General features: G+C 43.6%; 1 protein-coding gene across 1 annotated transcript in view; it reads right to left on the reverse strand.

The window, feature by feature from the left end:
* The window catches only part of GLRA2 (glycine receptor alpha 2), a 283,775-nt gene that overhangs the window by 46,053 nt on the left and 213,992 nt on the right, over nt 1–23,730 (reverse strand). Inside the window, exon 8 of the mRNA XM_068270710.1 lies at nt 23,160–23,309. Within this exon, the coding sequence (XP_068126811.1) occupies nt 23,160–23,309 (150 nt within the window). The remainder of the gene's footprint in view (nt 1–23,159; nt 23,310–23,730) is intronic.

Below are 23,730 nucleotides of genomic sequence, written 5' to 3' on the forward strand. Positions count from 1 at the left end.
TGTGTGCCAGGAAGGCTGGTGGCAGAGCAGAGAAGAGGCAGGCACCAGGTGGTCCAAACTGTTTGTCCAAACCCCGCCCCCCTAGATTTTGCCACCTGAATAACCAGATTCAGATGCCTTAAAGGGAGTGTGAAAAAAACAAACAAACAAAAAAAAACCCTAGAAACAGATACTGTAAGGCCCTGGGTCCCGTTCCTTCTACAGTCCCCATGTTCCACCGCTGGCTCCCCCGTTACCAGCCTCCGACCACGTTCGCACATGTAGAGTACGGAGCGGCCAGTCTTCGGGAGCATTCGGGCTCCCGAAGACTTTCAAAGCGGCCCATTGGTTAGAGACTGCTAACGGGGTAGCCAGCAGTGGAATGCAGGAACTGTAGGAAGAACAGGAAGGCTCTATAGGACCCAAAGCCTTTCCTCTCCTTGGGTAAGCATTGTTTTTAACCATTTTAATGGTAAGTCTGCCCCTGAATATTAGGCTACACATCACAGAACGGGAGCGGCTACATACCAATATACACCAGGGCTGAAGATAGACCATCGACCATCAGTAAGAGGAGGCTGGAATGGGGCCCAGATAATTCTAGGTCCCCACCATGGGGGTTCTACCATGAAGAACATGAAGGCACTTATCAGACACTTGGCCAGAGCTGCAAGCTCTGAGGGGGATGCTTGCTAATCATGTCATTCAATAGCAGCACCAGCTTTCTGTTTGTCACAGAGACCTCTTGACACCCCTCCTTGTGAATGCATCTTCTCATCATTTTTCACTACAGTCTCCACCCTCTCTATGTGGAGACAGTGCTGAGCTGACTGTTAGAAAGAGTAAGTTATCATCTTTTAACTCCTGTTCACATTTGTTTTTAAGTTTATCTCACTATGGTGTTTTTTTTGTTCGCTTTCAGCCCCTTACACACTCTTAGGAGTTCTGGTTCACCATAACTTTGCTGGGCAATCTGTAACATTTGTACATGTGATTCTACAATTGTGTAGATATTGACAATTGAATGGAGACCAAGCTGTCCAGAGCAGAGAAAGCTGTAACTGATCTCCTTGCTGACTGTTTACAGCTCTGAGCCAAGCTGATAACCAGAGTTATGCTACAAGGAATTCATCAGGACAGGGAGACAGTGAGGAATACTGCCTGTGTGTGAGGTGTGCATGAAGTATGGGACTTTGTATTTAGTGTGCTCTAGTCTAGACAGTATGTACAGATAGCTGTGCTAGTTTTGGATTTGTGAGCTCATGCACACTTATAATGCACATGTAAATTCATTGTTCCTCAGGTGTTTTGTCACTGTCCCAGCTCCTCAGCCCAGAAACACAAGAGATTAGCATGTCATCTGTAAAAATGCATCCTGTCATGTGGTTTATATGAAAGCTTCATGTGTGTCCATGCACATCACAGAGCATGTAAAGTATGTGAAAGTTAGCTGCTGTGTGTGTAAAACACACACATACATGCACAGGGAGAAGGAGACAGTTGCAGGGGAAGCGGCCGCCGAAGGTAAGACGATTGGCTGGGGGAGAGGGGGAAGCAGGCACTGACTGGGGCAACAATACGATCTATACTGTGGCAACTATACTATCTATACTGGGGCAACTATACTAGCTGTAATGCGGCAACTATACTATCTATACTGGGAGAAACTATACTATCTATACTGGGGCAACTATACTAGCTATACTCGGGAAACTATACTATGTATACTGGGAGAAACTATACTAGCTATACTGGGGGAAATTATACTATCTATTCTGGGGCAACTATACTAGCTATACTCGGGAAACTATACTATGTATACTGGGAGAAACTATACTAGCTATACTGGGGGAAATTATACTATCTATACTGGGCAAACTATACTATCTTTACTTGGGCAACTATACTAGCTATGGTGATATCCACTGTCAGTAAACTATACCGCTGCTAAGTTCATGTAAATTTGGCCCTGCCCATGACCTGCCATGACCTGTCATTACCACACCCTATTTCCAGTGCATGGACACACTCATTTTTTTCCTCAGCACACAAAGCGCACCGGATGTCATCAGCTACCCTAGAAGTTGGTCCACCACCTGCATAGCACCCGCAATAAAAAAATCCTGGAGCCGCCCCTGGGGAAAGCACTTTGTAGGTAATTGCAGCTGCGTTTTCCAGCAATTACGCTAACTCATATACTATGTATCTGAGTACAAACGCTCACAAAATGCTGCATGTCCTTCAATTACGATTTTCAAAATCGCAATCGCTCTAGTGGGCTCAACACCATAGCCTGGCATTAGCAAAGCTTTTTTTACAAGTGTCGGCGATTCTAAAACTTCCAAAATAGTTCCAAAAAGAGCTCTAGTGTGCCCCAGGCCTCACAGATGAAAAATGAAAAGCAGGCAGAGCGCCCATGTGTTCAGGTATTTAAAGAGTGTTTTTCTGCAGATTGTGATTGGCATGAGGAGGGCACAGTAGGTTTTCCTAGTATGGGGCACAGAAATTTCTGAAGGCAGCCCTGGTATACACCAATATATAGATTTCAGATGCTTAAACCAGCATAATTCATGTAAAATTAGGTATCCTGACTCATGTATTACATTTTTATATATGTCGTTGCAGTGCCTCTTTAAAGAGGAACTCCAGTGAAAATAATGTAATAAGAAAAAGTGCTTCTTTTTTACAATAATTATGTATAAATGATTAAGTCAGTGTTTGCCCATTGTAAAGTCTTTACGCAGCACGGTGGCGTAGTGGTTAGCTCTCTCGCCTTGCAGCGCTGGGTCCCTGGTTCGAATCCCAGCCAGGGCACTATCTGCAAAGAGTTTGTATGTTCTCTCCGTGTCTGTGTGGGTTTCCTCCGGGCACTCCGGTTTCCTCCCACATTCCAAAAACATACGGATAAGTTAATTGGCTCCCCCTAAAAATTGGCCCTAGACTACAATACTTACACTACATAATATAGACATATGGCAATCGTAGGGATTAGATTGTGAGCTCCTTTTAGGGACAGTTAGTAACAAGATATATATATATATATACACTGTACAGCGCTGCGTAATATGTCGGCGCTATATAAATACTAAATAATAATAATAATATCCCTGATTTACACTGATTTATCACATGGTGACATTTTTACTGCTGGCAGGTAATGTCAGTGGAAGGAGATGCTGCTTGCTTTTTTTTCAGTTGAAAACAGCTGTAAACAGCTGTTATATCCCACAATGCAATGAGGTTCACAGACAGTAAACTGTCAGGACCATGGGCCTGACATCACACTGTGGGAGGGGTTTCACCACAATATTAGCCATACAGAACCCCCTGATGATCCGTTTGAGAAAATAAATACATTTCTCATGGGAAAGGGGGTATCAGCTACTGATTTGGATGAAGTTCAATTCTTGGTTACTGTTTCTCTTTAAGTCAAAGTAGAGCAGTGCTTATTTTCTGTTTCCAACAATGGGCTTTAACCTACATTCGAGGACTCAGCGGCACTACTCAGCTTCATAAATAAATAAACATACAAAGTGTTCCTTTGCTTAATTTTTGCATTGACACCATGCCAATTTCCAAAAATACCCCCAAAACATGGCGGGCCTCCGCCAGGTTGCTGGCTCTATTAACATGGCACGTTGTGTGTCTGCCGCCTGGCTACTTGATAAATGCTGCATACTTCCTGTTAATATTGCATGAGCGGTAATATGAGAAAATACAGCAAGAAAATAATCCAATCTTTGATTAATACGCTCCACAGCAGTCATTAGATCTTGATTGCATCCTGTGTCAGGGATACCACAGCTCCACTGCCACCACTACTAACAAGTCAATATTTAATGGAATTTAAGGACAAGCTGAACCCAAAAAAAAAGCAATATGCATCTATTACCGCTAGATAAGGTCGCCAATGAGATATTGAGAATCTTTGGCTAATTTATTACTGCTGAACTTTACCGAGCCACAATCAGTTAATCACTTTGCATGCTCTTTTAATACGTTGTATAAAGAGACTCTGTAACAAAATGTTCTGCCTTATTTCTTCTATCCTATAAGTTCCTATACCTGTTCTAATGTGGTCTGTCTTACTGCAGCCTTTCCTAGTTGCACAGTGGCTGTATTATCTCTGTTATATAATCTAATAATCTTTCCTTTGTCAGCTTTGTCGGCTCAGGCAGGAATGTGCTGCTCTGCTGTGATAGGTAGAAGTCATACACACCCTCTCCACATCCGCTCCATGCTCTGTATGAGTCACAGACTGAGCTTCTCTCAGCCTATCACATGCTGGTTAGCAGCCATGTTTTTTGTTTGTAAACACTGCCTAAAACTGGCAATTACAAGCCAGGATTGCAGCAGGGAGTGGCAGAAACAGCAAAGAGGGGCCCAGGAGAACATAATTAATAGAATGGTATGCTTTTTATTGTAAGAATTTTAGAGTACAGATTCTCTTTAATATTGTATACCACTAGTGTTTGTCTCACAGGAGCTTGTTGGGCATGTATAACGAGCCTGCAATTTCTTCTTATTTATATTGGCCTGTCTTTACTTATCTGCATCACTTCCTGTGACAACATCAGCAGGATCTCACTGGTAGTAGTCAATGGCGTAGCTAAGGAGCTTAAAGAGAAACTCCGACCAAGAACTGAACTTTATCCCAATCAGTAGCTGATACCCCCTTTTACATGAGAAATCTATTCCTTTTCACAAACAGACCATCAGGGGGCGCTGTACGACTGATATTGTGGTGAAACCCCTCCCACAAGAAACTCTTGAGTATGTACTCCTGGCAGTTTCCTGTTTGGGAACCTTGCTGCGTTGTGGGAAATAGCTGTTTACAACTGTTTCCAACGGCCAAAAAACCATGCAGCAGCTACATCACCTGCCAACAGTAAAAATGTCACCATGTAATAAATGTCAGAATGTTAATCAGGGATTTAAAAGATTTTACAATGGGCAAACACTGACTAAATCATTTATACATAATTATTGTAAAAATAAAGCACTTTTTTATTACATTATTTTCACTAGTACATAGCAAGGAAATGAGCAGCGCTACTTAAAAACAGACTAGTGCCTATCTGCAAAAGAGTGCAAGCCCCACTTGTGGAGTCGAATACACACCGAGCATACACATGACCTGTCTACCACTAGAGGAGGATGTTGGTTTCCATTAACGGCTTGCATGCAACCTATTAAGTACTCGTCCCTCCCACTGCGAAGAAGTCAATCCTCCATGGGAGGGGCCTAACACTAACTAAATCCTAACCTATGTATATGCATAGCCTGGGTGCGGCTAATCAAATAAAATCGAAAATTGAAAATTGCGCTGGAGTTCCTCTTTAAATTCCCAGTGCAACTTTTTCATTGCCCCCCCCCCCCCCCCAAGCACTCTAAGGACAACCACAGTTACAGGTGGGCAAGAAGTGGATGGGGAACTGTTTCCTAATGACTACTACTATTCAAAGAACCTATAGAAGTGATTATTACCAGTGCAAGACCAATAAAGTTCTAATACTGGGGTCGGGGGCGGGCTCCTCAGGGCCCTTCAGGTCCAAGGGCCCTGTGTGGTCACAACCTCTGCACGCCCTATTGCTACGTCACTGGTAATGGTATGTTCTCTGCACAGAACTGTGTTCTGGACAAAGGACTGGACTCTAGAAGGGCCCAGATGATGGGCAGTGATACAGGATTCAGAATTAGAAAACGTCTGCTACCAATGACTCCACCTCTTGTAATTTACAATACCTGCAGCACCAAGCTGAACTAGCAAGAGGTCTACCAATGCTGAAGAACATAACTATTAATATCGAATTCCAGTTTTATTGTGTCTATCACCTTCAGATAGATTGCATCATACTGTCACAGTTTCAGTTTTAAACCACATTCTGTCTTGTAAGCTAAAGTCCCTTTGTAAGCTTGTAAGCTAAAGTCCCTTTGCAGTAAAACCTTATCTCAAGCTGTCTCTCACTGTTTCTTGGCAGTTTAAGTGCTTTAAAAAACAGGACTGTTTTGACCCAGTGGGTGGAATAGCTCTGAGAAGCTCTTTTGCATAGAAAACAACTGTAGTTTTTTAAGTCTTCCTGTACTGGAAAACAACATCAGACTCTGCTCTTTGCTACTAATGTTCTATTTCTTAGCTGGCATACTACACATACTGTACAAATCATTACCGTACTTTTCGGAATATAAGACACAATTTATATACGCGCTGCCGCTGCCACCCTCCATGGTTACAGCATCCTCTTCCTGTTTACAGCTCTACTGTGTCCCAGCCACCTAAGGTTAAGCACCAGGGAGGGGGCGAGGACTTTGTTTCTGTGTGAAAGTAGGGAGCAGGGCTGGGCAATGGCAGAGGCGAGAGAGGCTCCAGGGCGCAGTGTAGGAGTGGCGCACAACTCACTCAGCTATCATTCCCCTATCGTGTTCAAAGCAGAGAGATATAAGAAAAGGAGATACATGGCACAGTGACTACAAGCCATAAAACTAGAGATTAAGGTGTTGGGGCCCTGGGGCACCTCTTAGTCTAATAGCAATCAGTGTGTGGCGGCTGGGGTGGGAGGGATGGAGGGGCGCACTTTGGTGTCTCAGCCTTGGGTGCTGGAGGACCTTGTCCCAGTTCTGGTAGGGAGAGGTTAGGTCATAGTAAAATATCGGTAAATGTATCCTGCGCTGCTCTGCGCCTTTTTAAATGGGCACCTTTATCAAATGTACACATCCCAGGCTGCACTGTGCTCTGTAAAAATGAGACATCTTTAGTAAATCTCCCCTTATACAGTATATGGACTGTAACACACAGAAGGAAGGCCCAGACGCTGACATACATTGTAAACGGGGAGGTTTAGATAATATTCAGTTCACTATAGGATAAACAAAAAGGATTAAATTCTTTAAATCCTCATGGAATTGCTCTGTGGCGGCAGCGAAACGTGTTCATTTCTGACAGATTCCAGGACAGCATCAATTGTTCATTATGAAAATGCATTTTCATAATGTAACAGTGTTAGCTGCCCTTCAGGCAAATATTACAGTAAGAAATGATCATTTAAATGAGTAATGTTCTCAGTAGACACACACACACACTACACACACTACACACACACACACACACACACACACACACACACACACACACACACACACACACACACACACACACACACACACACCATGCAGTACATACACACACACACACACACACAAACACACCATGCAGTACATACACACACACCTACACTCACACACACACACACACACACCATGCAGTACATACACACACACACACACAGACACACACACACACAGACACACACACACACACACCATGCATACACACACACCCCGCAGTACATACACACACACACACATAACACACATACACATACACACACAAACATGCACACACCTACACACGCACGCACACACACGCACACACACACACCATGCAGTACATACACACACAGAGTTAAACACAGTAGAAAAATACATATTTTTACACAGATCTGTTGTACATGAGTCCTGAAAAAGGAAGAAGAGAATGAGAAAGAGGAACAGAGTGGCGTACGTATTATAGCTCCGCCAGTTAGCTGGGAGCTGCCACTCAAATCCCTGGCGGTGTTAAATTTGAGGATTGCCGGGTCCTCAAATTACTCTTGTGCACTAGTGCTATGATGATGCCCAGAAATGACCTTATTTGACAGAGGGATTTGGTTTCCAAAGAGGGTCCCTCCAAAAGAGGAACAGTTGAGAGCTAGGAGTCTTATGCACGGTGAATGGCAATGTCCATTGTACACACTGCACAACCGCCTTGAGCTCATGACAATGACTTAACTTTTGCTGAAATTTGCCACTGTGTTTTGGTTCCGCCTTCACTGTCTCAGCGTGTTGCCTCCTTTCTCCACGCTGTTGAGGGCGGGGCTAAAGGGGAGAACCTCCTGGTGACTAGGCTGCAGGTACTGCTTTACTAGTGATGCATGCAGGTGATAGCACAGAACACGGATGCAGTGTCACTGTGACCTGCTGCGCTGCAGTGATGTGAGGCACTGGTAGTGATGTGTGCAGCCATAGTGACCAGGTCGTCTCTCGGGGAGCGCATATTCCCGACCCCCCCCCCAAAATAGCAGTCCTGTGCATGTGCACAGATGGCTCATGCCTAAGGCCTCCCCTGCCATCAGTTAGCTTATGACCTACGTTCAATTAATGATCTACGTTCCAGTGAACTATCTGCTCAGAGTTTGTATGTTCTCCCCGTGTGTGCCTGGGTTTCCTCCGGGCACTCAATTCCTCCCACGTCCCAAAAACATACAGATAAGTTAATTGGCTTCCCCTAAATTGACCCTAGACTATGATACATACAGTACCCTACACGATACATACATAGACATATGACTATGGTGGGGATTAGACTGGGAGCCCCTCTGAGGGACAGTTTGTGACAAGACAATATACACTCTGTACAGCGCTGTGGAAGATGACAGCGCTATATACATACTAAATAATAATAACAATGCTTTCTTGCTTCACTACAGAAAGGGGAAAAATGGGATTCTGGCTGTTATTGGATAGCTTGATTACTTTTGGGGCTCAATTCACAATCGCAATTCCGCATGCGATAAAGCATAATTTTACCAAACTTTTTAACAAATGTCATTTCACAAAGCCTGTTACTGCATGGAAAACTAAAACTAGTACATCAGGCCCAGATTTACATCACAGGAGCCTATAGGCACAGATGTCCTGGCACCTTATACTTCACCCTCCACGGACCTACAAACTTTCTCCAAACTGCACCACAAATGTGCTGGCTGGCCCAGCTTTCACTCCTCCCCCCACACTTTCCCTGCCCGCTGTAGGTAGCCACAGATGCCCCTTAGTATTAGGTAGCCAGAGTAACATATAATTTACGCTCTGCTCAGGACTCTGCATAGGGAAGGAGGGAGGTGCTTGTGGACAGGAGTGAGCCGCTTCTATATCATCAGGCGCCTGTAGGCATGCGCCTACAGTGCCTTATACTGACTAGAGAGGTATATGACCAACTTGTGAGTTAAATACCTCATAATTGTCAATTCACAAACATTAGAAAATGCGGTAAAGCAAGAGAGATGTTCGGTAGGGATGCTCATTCAGATTCAGCAAAATGTTCCGCATTTCCAATGTGGCGATCGGAAATCAGCCTCGTAAAACTGATATCTGCCCAAATGCCGCATTACTGCATCTATCTAATATTAGCCCTATCACAGAACTTAAAAGCATTGGGCCAATCAGAGAATACAACATTTTTCTGCGTAATTCGATTACGCTGTAATTTTAGACCAATCACAAGACTCAGATATTACCAAGTATTTCTGAGTCTTGCGATTTGCATTATCCGTGGTATTACCGCACTAAAATATTTTGTGAATTGGAAATCCACGGAATCAGTAATTGGCATTTTTTCGGGATTTCCATGGAATCAGAAATGGCATTTCTGACTATCCATAATATTTGTTATTTATCTCCAGCCTGGAGCTGTTGGTAAGATAAACCGTTATTTTGTGTTGGTACAGAAGAGTATTAAAGAAGTGGGTTTTAAGAATCCTATTAGCACACAGAGGCTGGGTCTGCATATAATCACCAGCCTCTGTTGCTACACTGTTCCCCCCCAGGCCCCCCCTGCGCTCTGCTGTCCCCCATAAATCAAACCGACGTGCTAGCGACACACAGTGTGTCGCTAGCAGGCTGTTTACATGCAGACTGTCACACTTCGCCACTCCCCCGCCTCCTCTATAGCGCCGCTCCCTGCCTGCGTCCCTTCCCTCCAATCAGCTAACGGAGGCGGGAGGGAAGGGACGCAGGCAGGGAGCGGCGCTATAGGGGAGGTGGGGGAGTGGCGGAGAGTGACAGTCTGCATGTAAACAGCCTGCTAGCGACACGCTGTGTGTCGCTAGCACAGCGATTTGATTTATGGGGAACAGCAGAGCACAGGGGGGGCCGGGAGGGAACAGTATAGCAACAGAGACTGGTGATTATATGCAGAACCAGCCTCTGTGTGCTAATAGGATTCTTAAAACCCACCTCAGGTTCTCTTTAAGGAGAGAAAAGGGAAAACAGAGGGCAGAGAAAAGGGGAAAGCTAATTCAATTATTTGGAAAAGTAAAAAAGTTAATACAAAAATGTTTCTACCTAATTTCAAATGCTGCTAAAGTCAAATCCACAAGACTATTGTGCAGTAATTACAAATAGTTAATAAGATGCTAATGGTCTTGAGCTTTATGTTTTTTATGCAGCTTGGACTTGTTCTTTACTTTCCAGTATATTGTATTTTTGGACTATAAGACTCTTTTTTTTTCTCCGTCAAAAGTGGGGAAAAAAGTCACTGCGTCTTATAGTCCAAATGCAGAGAGTTCCAGACTTGTGAATGCCTGCCAATACAAACCTCCAACCTGCCGCAATGTGGGGGACTCCCTGTACTGTGCCCATGCAGAGGACGACACAGGGGGACACAAAGGGGCATAGAGGAGGACACAAGGGGGACACAAAGGGGCATAGAGGCGGACACATGGAGGACACAAAACGGGACACAGGAGGGCACCGGGAGACACAAGAGGTACAAGGGGTACAAGGGGGCATGAGGTTAAAAAGGGGCATCATCCACAAGATGCCCCTTCATCTTGGATGCACTAGGTTTAGTATATTTTTCCCCTGTTTTTTGTCCTCTAAACCTAGGTGCGTCTTATGGTCAGGATTTTTTTATAGTCAGAAAAATATGGTAATTTTTCCATGCACTGCAATAATCCATCAAATGGCAAATTAAATACTCTTTGTGAAACATCATGAAATTGTTTGATAATTCATCAAACTATTGGTAGTGCAGTGAGCATCGAAATGACTTGCTTCATACTTTGTAGGGGTGGCCTAACAACACCTGTTCTGAATATGGTGGCCAAACAACACCTGCTCTGAAAGGGGTGGCCCCAACAACACCTGCTCTGTAGGGGTGGCCCCAACAACACCTGGTCTGAAGGCGTGGCCCCAACAACACCTACTCTGAAGGGGTTGTCCAAAAACACCTACTCTTAAGGGTTGGCCCCAACAACACCTACTGTGAAGGGGTGGCCCCAACAACATCTGCTTTGAAGGGGTGGCCCAAAAACACCTACTCTGAAGGGGTAGCTCCAACAACACCTACTGTGAAGGGGTGGCCCCAACAACATCTGCTTTGAAGGGGTGGCCCAAAAACACCTACTCTGAAGGGGTAGCCCCAACAACACATACTCTGAAGGGGTGGCCCCAACAACATCTGCTTTGAAGAGGTGGCCCAAAAACACCTGTTAAGCCACAATAATTTAGTGTACAAGTCAACATGTTTTGTGGAGCAAGACATCCACATCACCAAGCTGATTGCCCCACATAAAAAGTATCCGTGTGCCCTTGCTTAGAGAGTTAATCATTAGCTGAATATGAAGATAAAGTTGTTCCTTTGTTGAGCTAAACATCATTTTTCAGAATGAGATGGCCCAAATTAATGACCACCCTACTTCTTTTTCTAAGGATGGCACCTGCCATTATTGTGATTGTCCTTTACTGGTCAGGTAGTTCAAAGTACACATAATTATTGAAAAAAATACAAACAAAAAATACAGAAAGAAAGAAAGTAAGAAAGAAAGAAAGAAAGAAAGAAAGAAACTTTACTTATCATTTAAGCACCCCTATAGTTTTTTTTCTGTAATATTATGTATAAAATAAATAATAATAAACAAGAATTTTATGATGCATGGTATACAAGTATTCACAGAGTTTTTTTTTTTTACTTTTTGCAATTAATTTTCAACTACCATTTTTCTCATGTATAATCTGATTTAAAGGTTTACTGCAAACATATTTTTCTGTCCCTGCAAAGAAGCTCCATATGCAATTAACTTTTTCTCCTGAGTTATATCCCAGGAGGTAATTCTCATATTCTCTTTAAAATAAAAGAAACAAGAGGTCAAAACTTAGGCAGTTCAAATCTGACAGGACCGACAGGTTTTGGGCCAGTCCATCTTCTCATGGAGGGGATTCTCAGGGTTTTCTTTGTTTTCAACAGCATTTCCCGAACAGCAGTTTAACTGCCAAAATAGTAAGATAGCTCCCTACTCACTTGCACACTATTTTGTCAGTTAGACTTTGCAACTGCTGTTCAGGAAATGCTGTTGAAAACAAAAGAAAACCCTGAGAATGCCCCATGAAGAGATGGACTGGCCCAAAACCTGTCGGCTCTGTCAGATTTGAACTGCCTACTTTTTTCGCGATAGTGGTCCTTTAAGAGAAAAAGTTAATTGCATATGGGCCTTGGAGGTGTTAAATGCACCCTTCTACAATGTGTAAACCAAGATAATTTATTTCATCCAGGAAGGGCCTATTGTTCCTTCAAGTGACTTTATTATCTTTGAATTTGCCGGTCAAGCTATCTGCCTGCTAGAATAATTCCCAAGCACTAGTCAGCCAATCTCAGCGGCATTCAGTAGTTTAGCAGCTGGAAATAAATACGTTAAATAATACAAAATAAAATAATATGAATAAATTGCAGATGTTATATCTGTCTTATATAAGCCCAGTGCAATGATACTTTATAGAATCTTCACGGATTCATCCTTTAATGGAGGATTGTCAGCCATAAAACTAAATTCCATTTACCCACTGCTCTGTATTTATTATGCAGTCTACAGCCTGGCCCTGCAGTGCAAGGATTCCAATATAATTATAAATGTTTCTGCTGTAATGAATCTTATCTCAGTCAGCCTAGCTCTATTTGGTACATTGCCGGGGAGAGGGAAGCTTGTTATCTCCCCTCCCACATTCCTGCTCCTCACTGATTGGCTGAAGGCAGTTCAGTGTGACAGGAGGCGGAGAAGGGAAATGCACCTCACCCCTCTGCAGAAGCGGCTGAAATACGATCTATGCGGTGCTCACATGTGTTTACAAAGCAAGCTAGATAGGACAGTGCAGTTTCTATATGTGTGTTTTTTTCCCCTGGCTTTTCCTGTTGCTTTAAATCATTGCAGGCTCTCTTTTCATATCCCTTTAATCTCATTTGAAGTCACTGTTTTCTTTACCCTTAAGCTCGGGTTGTAGATTTGGTTCAGAGTTCCGTACGCTGAGGAATCTGTACTCGGCAATCCGTTTATACGCCGTACCGACTCCATGCTCTCATTCCCAACAAGCACAGTCTGTCCACAGATTGGCATAACAGATACAGGCAGGGAGAACGGAAGAACAGCAAAATGATTAAACAAACAAACAAACAAAATGACACAATACATGCAAAAAAAGCAGAAACAGAATGCCTACTATAAAAGAGAGCAGTGAGATAAAAAGCACACAATGCAAACACAAAGTAATCATGCACATTACATGATAATGCCGCTGAAATGCAATAAATTATAATAAATCACAATATTAAATGTAAGCTTAAAAAAATGGAAAATTGTATACTCACCTATGATAGGTTTCTTTTCCTGGGTGATTTCCATGGCAGCATACTAACATACCCACTAACGTACCCTCTCATACCCACTCATCTGATAATATAAATCATTATAAATAAATAATTACCATATTTTTCGGACTATAAGACGCTCCTGACCATAAGACGCACCTAGGTTTAAAGGACAAAAAACAGGGAAAAAATATATACTAAACCTGGTGCATTAATGGTGAAGGGGCATCTTGTGGATTATGCCCCCTTTGTACCTCTTGTGTCTCCCTGTGTCCTCCTTTGTCCTCCTTGTGTCCTCCCTGTGTCCTCCTTGTGTCCGCCTCTGTCCTCCTTGTGTCTTCCTCTGTGCCCCTTTGTGTCCCCCTTGTGTCCTTCTCTATGCCATTTTGTGTCCCCTTGTATCCTCCTCTATGCCCCTTTGTGTCCCCCTGTGTCTATTTGTCCCCATGTGTCCTCCTCTGCATGGGCACAGTACAGGGAGCCCCCGACATTGCGGCGGGTTGGAGGTTCGTATTGGCAGCCGTTCACAAGTCAGGAACTCCCTACATTTGGACTATAAGACGCAGTGACTTTTTTAACCACTTTTGAGGGAGAAAAGGTGAGCCTTATAGTCCAAAAAATACAGTTTATCAATATGGGCAATCATCTAGTAGGATTAACCACTTCAGCCCGTGGGTTGTGTTCACCTTATGGACGAGAGGTATTTTCACATTTCAGTGCTCCTCCCATTTATTCCCCAATAACTTTATCACTACTTATCACAACAAAATGATCTATACCTTGCATCTTTTGCCACCAATTAGGCTTTCTTTGGGTGGTACATTATGCTAAGTATTCTGTTATTCAAAATGCATTTTAATGGGACTAATAAGAAAAAAAAATGGATAAAAATCATTATTTCTCAGTTTTTGGCCATCATAGTTGTAAAATAAAACATAAAACTGTGGATAAAAGCCTCCCATTTTACTTGCCCATTTGTCCGGGGAATGCTGTATGCTGCCACATTAATACCCCAGGAAGAAAAAAATGTACCTAATATACAGTTTTCTGTTTTCCTGGTGTTTCCATGGCAGCAAGAGTAAAGACAGTTTAACTTCAACTGTTTCCTCTTTTTTTTATGTACCAGAAATGACAGACGGTAACAGCACTATTCCTCCAAATAGTTCCATGGAAGGAAGTGCTGCTATGGTACCTCTGTAATGTGTCATGAATGTGGTCATGGATGACCAGTGTGCCTCTTTATAAACTGTCTAAGTTGACACTTTGGCCAGAGCTGATCAGGAGTAGGCTGTTATACCTTATACAGGTATGTTAGCATGCGCTCTGATCTTTCTAGGTGGTGTCGTCCCTGTAGCCATTTATGCAAAATAAATTATTTCCACATGCCAGGAAGCAATAACTGTAGATGTGCCTCCATGTGCCTCTCTATAGCCTGCCGAAGTGATGAGAATACTTCCTGAATTTCTTTGGTCTGGAAATTTTTAAATCATTTGAGAGGTATCCTAAGAGTTTAGCTTGTCAGTCAGTGTAACAGTAGCAGTGTAGACCATTCCTGGATATGGTGGTGTGATATCACTACTTTGGGTACAAATTATTGTATCAGCCAGGGCCGGATTTCTCAATAGGCCACAAAGGCACGGGCCTTGGGTGACAGCTGGCCAACTCACTGTCAGACTCCTCACACAGCACAACAAGCTGCTTTTCCCCAGTGATGACCTCTTCACCTCGCTCTCCTCTTGCTTCTCCTCCTACTCGGACTGCATGCTGGTAGTGTAAACACAGTACAAACATGCTGCCCCTGTAATCTCTGCGCCTGACACAGTGATGCAAGTGTTTCACCTTGTTTCATGAGAGAACCGGCCCTGGATATAGCAAGGCCTCGGATGCAATACAGACAGTTACAGCCCAATGCATAATCCCAGTTGTACCAGAGGAACATATTAGTATTCATCAGCGCATGATCTCGTTCTTTCACTGTGAGATTTAGAAGATGGTGGAGGCCTTGAGAAGACGTCCTAAATGTAATTATTCCGCTCCCAAATATCTGCAGAACGTTTTTGTTGCAGAAGTCTGAGAGGAAGAGATTACAGCCTGATTCACTAAACTTATCTACATGAATTATCTGTTAACGTCTGTTTCTCATCTTATCTGTAAAATAACTTTGCAGAACTTTCCGGGTGACGTAATTGCACAACATCAGTAGTTTAACTGATTAAAGTGGACCTGAACTCTTGCATAGGACAGAAGGAAAACAGAGAGAAATGCACCCTGTTTGTATTTAGAGAGGTTAGCCTGTCTAATTCCCCCTCATCTGTGACTCATCACAACTGTTATTTGCTCTCTCAGCTGTGTCATCTGGCTGCCTCGGCAGAGCAGCTAATTTGGAAACACAAGTCCTCATTAATTGCTTTTCTAATACCTAAACATAGCCTTCACCTTAATGTAAACGTCATCCCAAACAATATACATCAGGCGACTTGGCGGCCAATCGACCATCCAATTCCATTATTATACATGGTTTAAATGAAAATCAGTGCCGCGAAGAGAATGCCCAGTCCACCGCTGGCTCCGCCTCCGTGCTCCATCCAGGGCTTGTTCTAGACTTTTTGCTGTCTGAGGCAAACTTGTGAGGATGCCCCCCCCCCCCCCCCCCCCCGATTTGGAATGATCGCAAAGCACCCAAACATTTTCACCCTCAGTATAGGTAGGTAGGTAGCCAGGTATAGGTGCCCCCTGTAAAGAGAGCCAGTATAGTTGCCCCAGTATAGGTAGCCAGTATAGTTGCCCCAGTATAGGACGCTATTATAGTTGCCCCCAGTATAGGTAGCCAATATTGTTGCCCCCATATAGGTAGCCACTATAGTTGCACCAGTATACTTAGCTAGTATAGTTGCTCCAGTATAGGTAGTATAGTTGGCCCAGTATAGGTAGCTAGTATATTTGCCCTCAGTATAGGAATCAAGTATAGTTGCCCCAGTATAGGTAGCCAATATTATTGCCCTGTATAGGTAGCCAGTATAGTTGCCCCAGTATAGGTAGCTAGTATAGTTGCCCCAGTATAGGTAGCCAGTATAGTTGCACCAGTATAGGTAGTTAGTATAGTTGTCCCAGTATAGGTAATTAGTGTAGTTGCTCCCAGTAAAGGTAGTATAGTTTCCCCAGTATAGGTAGTATAGTTGTCCCAGTATAGGTAGTCAGTATAGTTGCACCAGTATAGGTAGTCAGTATAGTTGCCCCAGTATAGGTAATATAGTTGCCCCCAGTATAGGTAGTATAGTTTCCCCAGTATAGCTAGTATAGTTGCCCCAGTATAGGTTAGCGAGGTAGGTTCCCCTGGCCCTCTAGCTAGCCCCTCCCTCCCTGAGTCCCTGGCTGCTTACCTTCTTGAAACAAGCGGCAGCCACCTCCTGCAGCAGGACAGGCTCACCGGGTCCCTCTGGCCTGCCTGCTTGTAGTAGAACTCAAATCCGCGTCACCCACAGAGGCTCTCATAGCATAAGCTTTAAATAAACTAGACATTCTATTTGACAAACACATGAGATCGAACAGAAGTCTTTTGAAAACTATGTCTCTCTTTGTCAATTTTTGGTCAGCATAGTGAACAAAGCCAAACTGGATAAATTGTTCTTTTGTCAATGAAGAGCAGGGTGGAGAGCATGTGGTCGGCAACCACATAGTTTCGTATCACATCAAACATTACAAAGGTAGACGTGGCGAAGGTCTGTGCAATATTTAATAACATTTCTATTAAAATCTCATAGAACATCAAGAAGTATACCAGGAAGATATCGATTGCTTATCTGATCTACAAGAGCTCTAATGTATAAACGCCGACCATCACTGGTAAAAAATGAGCAATCCACAGAGATAATGAGACAATGTGTCAGTAACAATGGCACAACAATGGGCAGCGGCAGGGGCGCCTTTACCTACTGACCACCCAGGCAGCGGCTTGGAGCGGCTTTGATGGGGAAGGCGCAATAAATTACTGTCAGTCCAAGGGGAAATAAAAATTCCTGTCCTGAAAGACCGTTGTAAGGGACTGGAGAGAAAGAGATGTCCTTCTGTTTTAAGAAGGCAAATTACACCAAGCTTTGCTTTTTTAGTAGGAGGGCATTTGGTTCCTTTTATCCCCCTATACATTCCTAGTAGCTTGGGTCACCCTGAGCTGCTTGGTTACTCTGCTCTTTTCACAAATAGCCTTCTGCTAAGTCACTAAAGAATCATTCAGAGTTCAGAATTATAGATACTCCCTAAGAAGAAGGTATCTGGCTTATAGCTGTTCTCTGCCCCTCCACAGAGGAGACAGCGACAGCGCCCTACCCCCAAATGTTACTGAGTCTGCAGAGGGAGTGAGACAAACAAACAAACAAACAGTAAACTCTGCAGACAGCTGTGTGCTCTGCTAGAATGTCTGCATGTCTAGATGTCAGGACAATTGCCATGACTAGCTATGGAGCGGTAGGATCATCTGATCCTCTCCCCTACACAGCCTGCACTTCTCCCTGAATTCAACAGGACAGTGTTTGAAGTGTGTAATGGACACAGTGGGGGTTGCAGGTTTTGTCTTTCATTGTGCGTGAGTGAATAGGAGGGCAGCATTTAAAGCTCAAACAATGATAATGGACATGTAAGCAATGTGTGTAATTACATCCATCACTACTTATAATTGAAGATGGCATACTAATGTATTTCCATTAATGCTGTCTGTTTGCCCTCTCTCTAATGCTATGTACCACCTCACGATTTTTCCAACGATTTTCCTGATGTTCATCAATTTTTTTTTTTTGAGCGACAAGTAGTCATTTACACGATGTCGTGACATCGCTTAGCGTTGTGTGGTGAAAAGTGACCGTCACTGAGGATCAAGTAAAGTACTGAGGTCGCTTGACTTCTCGTTCGCGCCCATCCTGTAATGTCACGTGACATCTCACATACCCGCTGGCAGGAAGATGAATCGCTGGACGCTTGTCATGAGGGACACCTCGCTGGATCCATCTTCCTGTGTTGTTGCAGTCACTGTGGTGAGTGTGGAGCTTAACTTTGCTTGCCCTCACCCTCTGCTCATGCTCCCTCTCCCACTGTCTCCCTGACCAAACAACTGCTACTTGGGGAACAATGTGCACAACTATGTACACCAGTCTGAGCACTCTTCAGGGGAGCCAGTAGCATTTGGAACTATTATTGTGTATTTATGTAGCACTGACATCTTCAGCACTTTACAGAGTACATAGTCATGTCACTGACTGCTCACTGGAGCTTACAATTTCATCCCTACCATAGTCAAACTGTAATGTCCGACCATATTATTATCATGTATTTACATAGCACTGACATCTTCTGCAGTACTTTATATAGCACTGACATCTTCTGCAGTACTTTACAGAGTACATAGTCATGTCACTGACTGTCCTCAGAGGAGCTCACAATCTAATCCTACCATAGTCATAGTCTAATGTCCTACCATATTATTATTATGTATTTATATAGCACTGACATCTTCTGCAGCACTTTACAGAGTACATAGTCATGTCACTGACTGTCCCCAGAGGAGCTCACAATCTAATCCTACCATAGTCATAGTATAATGTCCTACCATATTATTATTGTTTATTTATATAGCACTGACATCTCCTGAAGCACTTTACAGAGTACATAGTCATGTCACTGACTGTCCTCAGAGGAGCTCACAGTCTAATCCCTACCATAGGTATAGTCTAATATTTTCAATATAGGATTGTTTTGGGGTAAACCAGTTGACTTATTAGTATGTTTTTTAGGATGCAGGAAATGTCTGAAGTGTCTGAAGACAGAAACTCCATGCAGATTTTGCCCTGGCCAATGTTCAAGCCTAGGACTCAGCACTAAAATGCAGTAGTGGTACCCACTGAGCCTCTATTCTACTCATAGATATCTGCTCATCCATGTCATCAATTCTGACCCTCTACTACCCTTCCTCCCTCCATTTTACTTCTCTTCTCTTGTATCACTTACACTACAAACACACTGTGCTTATCTCCAGAATGGATTATGAATCAAACTATTAGGCCCAGTGCACACCAAAACCGCTAGCAGATCCTCAAAACGCTAGCGGTTTTGGAGCAGATTTCAGAGCGATTCTAGGCATGTTTAGAGACATTTTTCTAAACATGCCGAGCGTTTTTGTGAAGCAGATTACAAATATTGTTACAGTAAAAGCTGTTACTGAACAGCTTCTGTAACAAATACGCCTGGAAAACTGCTCTGATCTAGCGTTTTTCAGAGCGGTTTGCATTTTTCTTATACTTTACATTGAGGCAGAATCGCTTCTGCAAACCGCAAATGTGCAGCAGGAGGCACGTTTGCGGTTTGCTAAAAACCTCAAACAGCTGGTGTGCTCCATTCCATGAAAATACATTAGCCAAGCGTTTTCACAGACAGATGCGGTTGGCGGATCGCTGCTAAAACCGCTCGGTGTGCACTGTGCCTTAAACCACCTTACCATATCAGCCCTTCAATGTCATGATATACCCACTCTAGTCCTACCCTAACAGGTGGTAACATATTTGCATATCTCATAATGTTTGTGAAAAATTATTTTGAAAGTAAGAATGTCTTGCTTGATAATCCAATCTTGCAATGTGACTGCCATTGGAACTTGTAGTGTGGATGCTGTATTTATTTGAGGTGCATACTGGCAGCATGTGCTGTATGGCATACAATGCTGATCATCCACAAGGCAAACTTAGGCAGCTGTCTAGGGTCTAGAGAGAGTTTAGGGGCCTGGTGGTTGCTAGCCCCCACCAAATCTAACTAAATAAGCCAGGTGACCATCAGTGGAGGGCAAAGTGTTATCTTGCCTTGGGCCCCATTTCATAGTTATCCCTCTCTGATGGCTTATATCATGTGTGAAGTGTTCTATAATGTATATGATTTTTGTTTTATTTTTTATGGGGGGGGGGGGGGGGGGGGCGCCACAGGATTTCTTGCCTGGAGTGACAAGAAGGCTAGAGGTGCCCCTGGGCAGCGGATTATTAGCGGAAGCTCAAAACTGAGGACCCGGAAGTATGTAACTAGCCACAGGCAAACCGATCCATCAGGATAGACTGGCCTACATCATAGCTCCCAACGGTCCCTCTTTGGGAGCCCTGTCCCTCTGTCCCTCTTTCTTCCTCATTTGTCTTTCAGGTGGCCCAATGATCCCCCTAGCTGCTGTCTCTTGCCTCCCCCCTCCATACATGCAGAGCAAGCCATAAGCCAAAACAGAAGCCTTGCATGCTCTGCGGGCTCTCTCCTGGCTGCAGTGACATCACAGGCACAGTCTCACTAGCTTAACAGACGTGAAGGCGTCTGGGCTTCTGTCTTGCTCTCACTAGCGCGTCACCCCAGCATCCAGAAGACAACACCTCTACTCCACATGACCAGCCCCAAGTCAAGTCTACGTAAGGGGGGGGGGGGGGGCAGAAGCCATCAAGGCTCCAGCCAGCAGGGCAGATTAGCATTTGGGAGTTTGGGTACACAGGTAGTGGGGGCTGATATCATTCCTCCCACCCTCTCCATGGGCCCCCCTCCTGTATCCCCCCATAGCAGGGCACAGCGGTGGAGCTTGTAAGTTGATCTCACCTGATCCCAATGTGTCCATGCTCCTCGCCACCTGCTCACTCTACTTCCTGTTTCCTGTTTGTCACATGATTTCACGCGACATGCAGTGGTAGAGAACGGCCAGCTGCAGAGGAGCATGGGCGCATTGGGATCAGGTGATATTCATGCACAAGCCACTCTGCTGCGCCCCATTTTGCAAGGGGACACAGGTGTGGGCCGGGGCACAGATGAGGGTGGGAGAAATTATGTCTTCCCCCTCCCAACCAACAACCACACAACCAGAAAAGCTATATGGGGACAGAGATGTCACATGGGGAGTACTACTAGACCACCGGGGATGTCACATGGGGGTAGCACTTATAAGTCACCCCTTAAAGAGACACTGAAGCGAAAAAAAATATATGATATAGTGAATTGGTTGTGTATTATGAATAATTACTAGAAGATTAGCAGCAAAGAAAATATTCTCATACTTTTATTTTCAGGTATATAGTGTTTTTTCTAACATTGCATCATTCTATAACATGTGCAGATTACACAACACTCAGCATTCAAAATGAGTCTTTCAGAGCAGTCTGTGAAGTAATGACCTCTCCTCTAGCAGAGGAAAAGTAAATAGTCCAGAAACAGTTGAGATAATAAAAGTCAGATAACAGCCCTCTCCACGACAAAACTTAGTCGGAGAGCTTAATGGCTTGTTTGCATAGAGATAACAACTGGAGTTTCTCAACTCTTCCTGTACTGGAAACAATTACACTGATGTATCTGATCTTAATGTTTTATTTCTTAGCTGTGCTACACATACAAATCATAATATCATCATTTTTTTTTCGCTTCAGTGTCTCTTTAATAAAAAATGTTTGATGGGACGTGTTTGTAAATAATCAGCATCAGGTGCCAAATACCCTAGCTATGCCATTGGTACGAAGCTTTATGGTGTAGGGCCACCTTGACACACAAAAAACATTACTCATCAGTGAAGATGTCAGGATACTATATTTCTTTAAAGGGAACCAAGCAACATTTTTAGCACCCAGGGCACCTCAATAGCATATTAAAAATACATGCCAACAATGTGGCTCATTAATGAAAAAAAACTTCTATTTAACCTCTTCTTTTTACATTTAAAAGTTTAGCAGCGTCTTTTATTCCTACTTGTGTGCATGGCAGGACCTGCCCGACTACAGAAATTTCAGGCAGATAAGAACTGATGTAATTATTTTATTGCACACATTAGCAGAGAATGGGCAGATAGGACACTGTGCTTGAAAGAGTTTAGAAAAGTCACACATGCTATCTTCACACCTGCCCCGATTAAATAAGGGCAGATAGAAGGGGGGAGGACATGGCAGATCCTATAGCTATTAAAAACCAGGTGAACCTGCAGGAAAAAAAATGGTGCTTGGTTCCTTTTAAAGTGAACCTCCAGACTAAAAATCTACTCAGTCAGCAGCACTGAAAAGGCTTGGTGTTTCTTTAACAGTTTCACAGCATCAGAACTTTGTTTTTCTTACATAAGCCTTATTTTTAGCTACACAAAAGCTTAAGCTCCGCCCCATCAAAGAAAACTGCCCGGGCTTTTTTCCCTGATGCTGTGCAAAGCATGATGGGATTTCCTATGTTGTTATTCACGTTGCCTAGCAACTGGGAGGGGTGATCAGCACACAGGACAGTTGGAACTGTGTCTCAAGCTTCCTGTCATCTCCTTTCAACCAAAAAGATGGCTGCCCCCATGAAATCACATACATGTGCCTGTTCTTTTAAACCAGGGTGGGTAAGAGATTATATTACCTATCTATTTTAATTAACATAACTAATGTAACTTAATGACAGTATGTTTCTTTAGGCTGGAGTTCCTCTTTAAGGTAGCTCCTGCAATGCATTATATAATCATCAACATAAAACTAACAGGTAATTACTGTATTGATGCTTCCTCCTGATTCCTGAAATACCTTCAAGCTGACCTGGTGACAATTGCCTTAATTTTTCTTACCAAAAGAGGACTGTTATTCACTATAAGATCTTACCTATCTTCCGATATCGTACATCATTTAATAGGTTTGTTAAATGGCTCACGTATTTTGATTCCACTCATGTATAACCGATGAAGTAACTGAAAGCAAGTTTTACACAATCAGCCTCCTACCTTGCTGTGCCTCTTCTGCCTTCTGCGAAGTCTCAGGAACTCCTTGTGTTGTCTCGATACAAAATTTACGGCTGCGTATTCCAGTAGCGCGGCAAAGACAAACAAAAGGCAAACGGCCATCCAGATGTCAATGGCTTTCACATAGGATACCTGCAAGGCAAAGCGATAGAGATGTCAGCGGATGCTATTACCCCCATTTCCGTTATGTCTCATGTGCGATATCTGGGCAGGGATGCTCTCCGGATTAAATTCGGATGAAATCAGAATAAGTTTCATTTGGATTTCATACAGGTAATTAAAGCACCTGTGTGGGTGGACGAGTGGGGGTTAAACTTACCCAGCATGCGTCTTCTTTAACCCGTCCCACGGCGCCTGCCATGCTGCGTTCCAAGCCGCATCACGTGACTACTACGCTTCCTCCTTCAACCCGAAAGGAGGAAGTGTTTGTAGTCATGTGACCGTGGCTTGCAACACAGCGTGGGACGGGTTAAAGAAAACGCCTGCTGGGTAAGTTTAACCCCCCCCCCCCCCGTATACACCTAATTACCTGGATGAAATTCGAATGAAACTC

Source organism: Hyperolius riggenbachi, chromosome 2 (assembly GCF_040937935.1).
Source record: "Hyperolius riggenbachi isolate aHypRig1 chromosome 2, aHypRig1.pri, whole genome shotgun sequence".
NCBI classification, from domain to species: Eukaryota; Metazoa; Chordata; class Amphibia; order Anura; family Hyperoliidae; genus Hyperolius; species Hyperolius riggenbachi.